The sequence below is a fragment of the Setaria viridis genome, chromosome 4 (assembly GCF_005286985.2).
Source record: "Setaria viridis chromosome 4, Setaria_viridis_v4.0, whole genome shotgun sequence".
NCBI classification, from domain to species: Eukaryota; Viridiplantae; Streptophyta; class Magnoliopsida; order Poales; family Poaceae; genus Setaria; species Setaria viridis.
In genome coordinates this window covers 11909749-11920903 of record NC_048266.2, presented here as the reverse complement: position 1 = coordinate 11920903, position 11155 = coordinate 11909749, and the positions used below count along the sequence as shown (strand labels likewise).

The 11155-nt window shown below is 44.3% G+C and overlaps 2 protein-coding genes across 2 annotated transcripts; one reads left to right on the top strand and one right to left on the bottom strand.

The window, feature by feature from the left end:
* Nucleotides 1–2053: 2053 nt before the first annotated feature.
* LOC117852921 (uncharacterized) lies at nt 2054–6288 on the top strand. Its single transcript, XM_034735225.2, has 7 exons — nt 2054–2458; nt 2568–2651; nt 2741–2929; nt 3551–3721; nt 4267–4476; nt 4646–4734; nt 5305–6288. Exons 1-7 carry the CDS (start codon nt 2350–2352, stop codon nt 5992–5994), a joined length of 1542 nt encoding a protein of 513 aa, XP_034591116.1. The 5' UTR covers nt 2054–2349; the 3' UTR covers nt 5995–6288.
* An 882-nt stretch (nt 6289–7170) lies between these two features.
* On the bottom strand, nt 7171–10162 carry LOC117852922 (uncharacterized). The gene is made up of 7 exons (XM_034735226.2): nt 9649–10162; nt 8953–9194; nt 8745–8867; nt 8391–8507; nt 8116–8298; nt 7897–8038; nt 7171–7713 (listed from the first exon to the last, which is right to left on the bottom strand). The coding sequence occupies exons 1-7, from the start codon at nt 10061–10063 to the stop codon at nt 7637–7639; spliced, it is 1299 nt and encodes a 432-aa protein (XP_034591117.1). The 5' UTR covers nt 10064–10162; the 3' UTR covers nt 7171–7636.
* Nucleotides 10163–11155: the final 993 nt, after the last annotated feature.

Sequence of the window (11155 nt, the reverse complement as noted above, 5' to 3'; positions counted from 1 at the left end):
ATTCCAACACAACAGTTGAGCATTCGAATTTGTCAGTGAGCCTCATTTATAACGAGTGTAGTACCCATTACAAGTATTGAGCTACCTTGGGCATCAGTTTGCGTATGTAATTAACAGCAATGGCTTTGTATCAACAACAATGGCTTTATGAAAAGGAAAAGAGAATTACCGACACTGTCTTTGGATCTTTGAAGGAGCAATTGGTCGATCGGTCAAGATCTCAACAATGCAAGGTTAGGGCATATTCCGGACCTTTCAGTAAAGAAGGTTGGGCCAAGCTTAATAAATTAAACCCATTCCTAGAAAAATATGTAGCGGTACAAGCATGGATACAATCAATGGCCCTTTGATCTTTCTTCTTTACTGATGTCAGCATCTACTGTTGAGTTTGTGTGACGGTGAAGACATGAGAAAAGTAGTTGTCCATGATCCCAGAAAGAACAACCTGGATGCGTGTCACCTGCAAGCGATGAATAAAGAGAGCACGATGAAGATTCCGACATGGATGTGAATCTTGCATATGTGTACGATGAAAAAAGAGAGCACGATGAAGATGTACATCGTGCGCAATGAGATCTGACATATGTTGAAGTCGCAGTAACAAGGTGTCCGAAATGATGAAGCTCCACAGAATCTAATTGGCGCGCCTGACATCCCACACATCAACCAGTTGCAGCAACTCTCGGCCCCCTTTTTTTTAAAAAAAGAAAAGAAAATGGGGGAAAGGAACTCCCCACCATATAAATTGCTCAGGAGGGCAATGAGAGTAATTAAGTCAGCCCATTTTGAAAAATCGAAATGCCAAGGTCTTCCCGTGATCAAGTTGGCACGACGACACAAGTAACACTGGCTGCCCGCTGCCGCACAGGATGTCATGCTACGGGATCACCTGGATGCAATGTACTTCAGAAAACAAGGCTTCAGACTTTGGAGTGCACGGACGAAAAATGTAATAGGCTAATCACTCCCATCTTTTTCGCAAACCCTTGATGTAAACCATCATTGTGTTTTAATGGCAAAGTTCAAGTCATTGGCTGGCGTATACCGTAGAATTTCTCAAAAAAGAAAAGAAAAATATAATCTATCCTTTGGCATCTCATTCCTATTATCCTGTAGAACTTTATGAATTAACCTAAATTTAGGTTTGAATTGGGCATATACTCTCTTGGTCACTCCTTTGGAAAATATACAGCCGCCATCTTGTTTGTATGTATTTAAAGATAGATGATTTTCAAGACATTTTAGCTTCTTATTGTACCAACCCATATAAGATAAGTATTTTTGATGAATATATTTATTACATTATCATGTGAGGGAATATATAATAATCTAAAATCTTGTGGAAATATATATATATATATATATTATGGTTTTATTTTTTTTAAGAAACAAACTATATGTAAGACCCGGGCATGGCTTGGGCGTTATCATCGCTTCCAGTTCCACAATATAGTGATATAGACATATGTTTGGACCCCATGACTAATGAGTGATTTTTATGCATTAGTCCATCCAAATGGGAGGGCTAAACTTTAGCCAACCCTCAAAAAGGTGCAAAAGCATTAGCTAGTGAGGAGGAGCTGGTGGGTGCTAATGGTTTGTGAAAAGATAAAAAGGGAGAGAGAAATGGAGGAGGTGAGGAGATAAGGGGTAAAAGTGACTTTTCATGGATTTTAGCTCTATCCATTAGTCATGTCTCCAAACGGAAGTGCTAATGGGTAAAAATATTAAACTTTAGCAATAGCACATCCAAACATGTCTTGTTCTGAATATGATATAGGTGCGGAAAATAAACCACGGCAAGAAAATGGACTGTCCTTCCATCACTTACCAGTTACCACCCTACACACAGTGCTGGGACCACAAGGCAGAGGCACGCCAGTTCCCCCCCTCCTAGGCGGGCCCCCTCTAAAACCTCCCACCGTCCCACGGAACGACGGAAACCAGAGAGAGACGGGGGAGGGGAGCGAGCGAGGCAAGATGGCGAGTAGTAACAGCAGCGTCCTCCAGCTGCAGCAGCCAGAGCGGCAGCCACCACATCCACCTCCTCGTCTCTTTCACCGCGCTCCCTCCCTCCCTCCCTCCCTCCTCGCTTTACCCCTCTCTCTCCGCCCTCTTTTTCCACCCGGCGAGCGAGAACCGCCGGGCCCCAAAAGAGGCCGGATTCTTGGTGCTTTCTGAACCTTCTTTACTTTGTCCTCAAATGGCTTCTTCCTCCTCCTCTTCATATCTCCCCACACAGACACAGCCCTTCCCCTCCGCGGTTCTGCTCCCCTTCCCCTGAAAGCTTCTCCATTTCCTCTCGGTTCTTGGAGCTGCGCTCGCGCGGTGGGGTAGAGCAAGCAAGCAATGGGGGCCAAGGCCGCCGCGGCGGGCCTGCCGGCGCTCCTGGCCGCCGCCCTCCTGCTCAGCGCCGCCTTCTTCCCGTCCGCTTCCGCCGCGTCCTCCTACCCCGCAAGTGAGCTCCTTTATTCCTCGGCATCGCCGCCTCGTTCGGTTCGCTTGGTCGGCGGCTTCCTTCCTGCCTGCTCTGATTGATTGATCGATTGAAATGTGTCGGGTGGCAGGGATTGCGGGCAGGCTCGTGTCCACCACGGCGTCGGCGGTGGCGAAGCGGCTCTGGTCGCTCAAATCGGCCGCCACCAAGACGGGTAATCGCCGCGGTCTCTCCGATTCTTGGCTTATTCGTTCGCTCCTTTTCTTGACTCGGCTCGCCGTCTCGGGATTTTGGTGGTGTCAGCGGCGGGGACGGCGGCGTCGGCGCGGTCCATGGTGCGGTACGAGGGCGGGTACGCGGTGGACACGGTGTTCGACGGCAGCAAGCTGGGGATCGAGCCGCACGCCGTCGAGGTCACCCCCGCCGGCGACCTGCTCGTGCTCGACTCCATCAACAGCAACATCTACAGGGTCCAGCTGCCGCTGTCACGATGTGAGCACGCTCTGCTTCCGAAATCACTCCCTGTCCTTTTCAGGTTTGGTTATAAATTGGCCTTCATGGGATTCTGCTAAGCGTGGATGATGTGAATGAGGTGTTCTTGTGGGTGGTTGGTAGGGGGTGATGTTGCATGCTAATTTCGGCAAAGGCTGTTCCTTGATTGTGAAATGTTTGTTGGTTTATCGATGTCTATTATAGACATGTGACATGATAATTCTTTGCAATGTGGTCGCTTTCACTCCCCTTGTTTGTGGAGTCTTCCTTCAGTATCTTTCACTTCCATTGTTTATGAACTGTTTCTTTACTTCCTTGCTTTCACATGTTAGAAGTTGTTGTTCATCTGAAAAATGGTTAGTGAAAATTTTGTATGAATTAGTTGCCTGAAATTACTAGCAATATCCCCTGTCTAATGTTACTATAGGTTGGTACCATTGAAAATTTTTGACATTACAACTTTGTATGGGAAAATGTCATGTCAGTCACACTTCCCTCACTGCAACAATATCATTTATATTTTACAGTAGTGAAGTTATCACCCACATTTTGTTTAGCAAAAGATGCTTCCCAGATTATCTCATCCTGATGAATCTTCTGAAAATGGATCCAACAATGCAGATAGCAGGCCGAAGCTTCTTGCTGGTTCTCCAGAAGGTTTATCTGGTCATGTGGATGGAAGGCTGCGAGAAGCGAGGATGAACCATCCTAAGGGATTCACTGTGGATGATAGGGGCAACATTTATGTTGCAGACGCTATGAACATGGCAATAAGAAAGATCAGTGATACAGGTAAGCTAAAATGGCCCATTCTGGGGTAGCCCACATGACATTGTCTGGTCCCCCCAAGCATCCTATGTTCTTTGATTTCCTTGAGCTTCTCCACTTATTTAGTACTTGTGCCCAAAAATTGCATCTGGAATGAGGTAGCATGTCAGAGTGAATCAGAAGATTATTTGTACCAAACAATTGCTTCTTCAGCACTTATTTCAAACTTTATACCTAGAGGAAATTGTGGTGAAAGAAAATATAAACAGCATTCTACTCTTTACTCTTGATTAGCAATATGTTTTGCTTCAAATTTGTACAGCTGGTTGAGCCTTGGCGTTTGTTTTTATGTTCAAACTCTTTTAGCACATTCGTGTTTCTCTTGTAACTGTTTACCTTCATAATGGACTAATTAATTTACGCTCTTCGGAAGGGATTATGCATCTTTATTCCAATTGAGTCTGGCTTTCGGTGGAATTCGTTTAGGATCTTCCTGTAGATCCTGTGAATGTCCTTATTTATTATTTTGCTGATGAAGTTCTTGACAAATTATGTTCTAATAATATTAGGGGTTACAACAATTGCTGGAGGGAAATCAATTAGAGGAGGGCACATAGATGGGCCGAGTGATGATGCAAAATTCTCAACTGATTTTGAAATCCAGTACATCAGTAGTAGCTGCTCCCTCATGGTCATCGATAGAGGAAACCAAGCAATCCGGGAGATTCCACTACATGATGATGACTGTGCATATCATTATGAAGCTGGTTTTCCTCTAGGTATGCTGCACTTAAGCTTTCAATTAGTATTGCTTGACCAAAGATTTGACTACTGCTCGGTGAATTCAGACAGATTGGCATTGAATTCACTATTCAAATGACATGACAAATTTTTTGAAAGGCCCTATTACATCTACGATCACTAATTACTGATTATCAATTCTCACAGGAATTGCATTGCTTTTTGCTGCTGGTTTCTTTGGTTACATGCTTGCATTGCTCCAACGACGGGTTTTGGGGATGGCATCAACAACGGATGTAAGTTAGTCATACTATTTCAATTTATTCCAGAATACATTTGCCAGCCAGCAGGTAGAGTTGGCCAACTAGCTCGTGTACCACAACCCCTGTAGGCCTGCTGTAAACCAGCAGATTGGTGCATGGGTACTTTATCAGTAGCCTTTGGTTACCCTAGAGCTAGTATTCGTCATCCTTTTATTCCAGCCTGTTCACTCTCTATGTCCAACACCAATACTCACAACTACCAAAACTATGTGTACCATAAGTTAAAATGCAGGCTTGTTAGCTCATCTAAATAAATGATTCAAGTAACTAGGTGTTTAGATGATATTCCAGCTTTAGATAACTGATTTTATTGGTTAGGCAGTGAATTGTTAGGTAAAATGAACAACCAAAGTGTATTGATATCAAGGACACTCAAAAACATCTATAGAAAAGCGCATAGAAAATAAATCATGAAAATTACTTTGTTGATGTATTTTAGACTATTGTTAAAATAGAGATGGTGACCAAATGTATTATCTTTGCTTGCGTCATTCATGTATTAATTTTACAGTTACATCTCTAAATACAAATTTTACCATACAGGAACCTCAAATTCCTCCAAGACCCAGCATTGCAAGTATCCCTCCGTACCAGAAGCCTATGAATCCTTATGTTCGTCCCCCACTAATCCCAAGGGAACATGAAGCTGCAAAACAGGAAACTGAAGAGGGGTTCTTCACCTCAGTTGGCAAACTCATTGGAGGGGCAAAATCATCCGTGGCGGAGATATTAGGTTCCAAAAAGAAGCGCCTGAACAGCCAATACCATCACCAACAGCGAAGAGCTAACCCATGGCCAGTGCAAGATAGCTATGCCATCCCACACGATGAGACGCCTCCACCTCTGGACACCAGAGCACCAACCCCTCAGAAGAACTACGCGTTCATGACGAAGGAGCCTGAGAAGATCCACCACCATGTCCGCCACGGGCATCCTTATTTCAACGGCTGGGACAGCCATCACCACCACCCTCAACAGCAGCAGCCAGAGCAGCAACTGTATCACCAGCAGCAACATTTGCAGCAGCACAGGCAGTACTCCACAGGCCCACAGACGTTCTATGAGCAGAGCTGCGAGGCGACGAACGAGATCGTCTTTGGCGCGGTCCAGGAGGTGGACAGTAATCGTCGCATGGTGGAAATCAAGGCCGTGAACTATGGAGACACCTTCTATGAGCAGTACGGGATGCGGTACCGCAACAACTACATCGGCTACAACAGCAACAACTATTGAACAGCCAGCCTATCGTGTCCCCTCCTCTTTTTGAGTTAGTTACATGATTAGATTTACCGTTTGTCTTCTTATTTGCAATCCTCCACATTCCCTGTAACAAAAATATAGAAAGTGGAAGGAGTAGAAGCTATCTCCTGTTTTGACTTGTACAACCTGGGGTTTTGGAAGTACAACCTGGTTATATCTTTCCTTAGACTTCCTGACGTATGAATTTTACTGACATATTTCAGAGTTTGATATTTAGTGGTCGACCACTACTTAGCCAAGTAGTGGCCAATCTCTAATTTTGTCTTATTTTCTCCCACCTCAATTCTTTTTGTCCTACAACTTCCTTACATCTTTTCCTCTTTTGTTTTTAGTATGTTCCTTTCCACGTCCTATTTTTGTTTGTCTCAAGAGGTGTTGTGGTTCCAACAAAGTTTGCCACTCGCACCACCTGATCTGTTTGATCCGACAGCTTCTGAAATCACCAGATCAAGGCAGATAACAACTATGACTTCCAGGAGCTATCAAGACTGCCCAAGGCCATTGTAGCAGGGATTAGCAATTCTTGATCATTGTTCTGAAAAAACCCAGGTGCTAGGAGGGCGAAAGAGCGGCACCCGGTCAGTCGTCTCTGGTGACTGAACTTGCGTTGCTGCGGTGGTGATGGCTGCCACACAGGTGCCCTGTTCCTTGGACGCCGGCAGCGTTCGGAAAATGATGCCAGGCACAGGCGATGGATGCCACAGCAGCCCTCGCCTCCAGGCCTCGTGATGCCACTGAATGCGCTCACCTAAAGAGGACAATCAGGAGACACACAGGCCGGTGTGGACGGTGGTCAGAGGTACGTGACCAGTTTTATTGGCGAGGGTCCGGCACACTGCGGCTGCAATGACAGGCGGGCCGGGGCCCGAGTCGGGGTAGGCAACCCAATGAAACCATGGAGCCAATCAAGATGAAGGATCGGATTACCTAATGCCTGAAATGCCAGGCAACCCTGTTGCTGGTGAAATGGAGGTTCCCGGGCTAATGAGGATAGGACTGGCCGTCTGGAAGCATTGTTAGCAGGGGTGCGTGGGCTACACACAGGCTGTCTTGATTCTGACAGCAGTATGATGAAAGAAGGGCTGATCAATATGTTTCTGACGCTGTGAGATAAGCTTGATGCAAAATCAGCGAGGAAACAGGTTCATGTTAAACAACAAGAATGTTACTCAAAAGAAAACGACAAATACTGTTTTTTATCGTCTGTTTGGATTTACAACAGGAAACAGCGGACTCAAAAGTTAGAAATGCACAACATATCCGTGTTTCAGTTTCCTGACCTGATTGAACTGAATCATTTCCCATCTGAACCGGTCATGTGATCAACGCCACAATTCAGCATGGATTTGTGTTGGGGAGTCACATGGTAGCAATTTGGATTACAGTTCGTGTGCCTGAGTTGCCCTTACCACTCTTCAGCCACCTTCATCTTTGTCAAGCCAATTGCTTCATTGTACTACTGCCTACTAGTCATATCTGTTAGATTTCCTTTCATTGTCATCCTTGCTAGGTTAATAGGCACCAACAGCTACCGTATGAAAGGGAAAAAATGCTTCATCACGGATTGCAATTTGTTGGGGCGCATGAAGAAAGGCGACCTATGTACAGTATTTACTCAGCTGTTCAACTGGTAAGTGTCCCCTCCAGATGTATCTGGGATTGATCCAAATATCTGAGCCATCAAGCTACCGACTGAAAAACAAAATTAGGAACAAAATAAGGTCAACTTCTATGCCTAATACTGGCTGAAAAAGAAGGGAGAATCAAGGTCAACTTTTCATTCTGAAAACTTCTCAGGGAGACATATCAAAATTACTATAACTGAAATATTGAAATTTATAATACAAGATGTTACTGAGAACGTGACAAGCGTACCTATGATGAAAATACCTCCAACAAATCCTGTCATGCCCCATCTCTCACCAAGCATTGCCCATGCAAAAGCAGCACCCCATACTGGTTCGAGACCGTAAATTATTGCAGTTTCTGTAGCCGATACATCGCGCATAGCAGCCACCTGGAAAAAGGAAAATCATTAGCGATAATAAAAATGGGCTCATCTGCAAAGAGCATACCTGATGACAAAATACAAACCTCTGCCCATAAACAAAATGAAGTTGAGAATATTCCTGTGTAAAGAATTGCTGGCCAGGGCAACGACATAGCCATACCAAATAACTCTGTTGGTGGCCATGATTTGAAATTCCAGTGTTGCACGTTCCAGATGAAGCATTTCAAAATGTATGTGGCTGCTGATATTATAGCTACAACGAACACCTGGTTTAACAGCACTTGTTCAAAAAAGTTGACAAGGGGAACAGAAAAGAACTCACATGACTGAGGCAGTGAGTTTCAGTCAGAACACTAACCTCACATCCAACAAGAGTTAAGAAATTCTCTTTCTTCATATTTCTGGAAATATGCTCAGTTCTGAGCATATGAATTGCAAAAGAAAAGGCGCTCATGAGGTTTAGAAGATCACCAACCTGATGAGAGCATGGGATGAGAATTGAGAACATCAATCAGTATGGCAAATGCATGTTATGTAATTGTTTCTGAAGCATTCAAAATATGCATTACAAAAGCAGCGATATAATGAGACAAAGTTTAAGACAACAGTAATATTGGCAGAGGCGCAGAGCACAGTATCATATGCCATAAGACAAGCAGACGGAAGGTCCAAACAAACATGTTAACCCACCCATGTAGATAATCCAACTTACACATGGCGGAGAACCACTTAGCTCCAGCATAGCAACACCAAGAAGTGATAAAAGTGCTCCAAACCATGTATATGGAGGTACTTCTGCCCCAACAAGACCATCCAAGAAAGGGACAATGATAACCTGTAGCAGTTGAATAAAGAACAGTGATACAATCATATACTATAGGTAAGACATTATTGCAGAGTTCCTGAGAAAGAGTTCTTACAGTGAGTGCAGAAATGAAAGATGTACGGCCAGCATCAGCTGTAACTAAACCAATAGCCTGAGCCAGGTAGGCCAAGCTTACCCAAATGCCCAACTCTAGTCCTCTAACAAAGATTTGCATATCTCTGAGTGATTTTAGTAACAATGGCACAAATGGAATGGCTGCTATGGTGAACCTTAACATATTGAAAAGGTCAGGATCCAACAGAGTCTCCGCCTCTTTCACAACCGAAATGTTGCTAGCTGGAAGAACGAACTATGTTAGCTGAATATGTGGGAGAAAAATTCAGAGTAACTACTATAACTCACCAAATACAAAGCAGATGATGAGGTAAAGCAAGCTTTGCATGTTCCTAACAATATTTCTTGAAAATTCATACATGTGTTTTTCGCTTGATGACACTATTAAAATACATCGTTTTATTAATCTTACATACCAGAAATGTGGAATAAATGGAATTAATTGTGGCCCTATATGCTGATAATGTAAAAGATGAAATGGAAACCACATCTTTCAACAAAATTTGCGAATCCACATGTTGAGAGTGAAAAATAGCCGAATTTTCAGAGAAATGAGCACCTAATAATAGACCCCCACTTCACCATTTTTTTTCTCTCAGGCCTAACATCGAACAGATGAGATGCAAACAGGGACAACCCGTAACTCTCAATAAGGCGAGGACCTATACGACCGTACCAAAGATCAGGGTGACCAGGTTGAGCAGCATGACGCTCCGGGCCTTCCTGGGCACCCAAGATGCCATCTTCCGCCATGCAGCGCGCGCCCTCCGTCTCGCCGACCACAGGGCTGTCCGTGGCGCCGGTGGCGTCGACGGGTCCTCGCTTTCATGGACAGCCACGGACTCGCGCATTCCAGGTGGCACCGCCTTCCACCTCCCGATCTCATCCGGCGACTTCTTCGATGCGGACGGCTTTGCGGGAGGAAGTGGGGAATCCCCGGAGGAGGAGGCGGTGGCGGAGAGCGGGTGCCGTCGTCCTGGCAAGGTCCTCGCAGAGATGCGGGGGCAAGGAAGAGGGCGAGGGGGAGGCGCGCCTGGTAGAAGGCAAGGGCGCCATGGGCGGGAAGGGCTCGGAAGCTTGGGAAGGAGCATCCCGCCGGAGGGGAAGGTTCTAGAAGGAGGAGACGCGCGAGCGGACGAGCACCGGGCAGGCGTGAATTGGGGAATTGGGTGGCCGGAAGACCAGCGAGCGGCCCAGACGAGACGAGAATGCTATTTCGGGCCTCCAATTGTTTAACGGCCCAAAATGAAGTACTACTGGTCAACAGAGTCTACGGAGACCACGGTTGTTGTTCTCATAAGGACGCGTGGATCACCCTCGAGTGCGAAGCTTTTATCATCGAGGCAAATTCTTCAAGAATTTCACATGAAACAAATAAATTTTAATCCGATAATAAAAAATTCGCGTATTTAAAACCATGGGTTGATCGTTATGGATTAAGACTATTGTTGGGACATGGTACATTGAGGATGTAAGCCTATTGCATGGATATATCTGGTTATGCGAGATCTTGGTCTTCAGGCTTTAGCATCGTCGTCCTCAATGTACCACTTTGTAGGATATGTCCTTTTATATATATATATATATATATATATATATATATATATATATATATATATATATATATATATATATAAAAAGGTTGCTTCTTGTAATAATCTTGTTCTCAATGTCCTGTTCTAATAGTGCCTTGACACCCACTTCTACAAAAGCAATGTATAGTTTCGTCTCACAAATTGACTCCGCTGATTGTATTTTCGAATATAAGAGGCACAAAAGGCAATCATAAAAAATATGAAACAACTCTTCTTCAATTTGTGTTAGCCACATGTCTTAAACTTCTGATGCTATGTATGAATTTGTCTTGGGGTGCACATGCATGTGAATTTTGTCATTTTTGTTTAAATTTCTACGAAGCAAGTTTGCATGGCAACTTTTGGAAAAAGAACATGCAAACTTGGCACATCTTCGGTTCCGATTCTGGCATGTATACCAGTGCTTCCAATTTCAAGAAATTCCTTTCGTAGTTTTTGTAGTCAATTAAGGTTTAAACATTCAAATAGCCCTACATGCATGCATGGCCCCCAATAATACGACATGAGTCAATATCTCTTGATCACTCTCAAGACAATATATACGTTTTCTTTGTCCGAGACAGGTAATATATATGTTGGACGTACGTA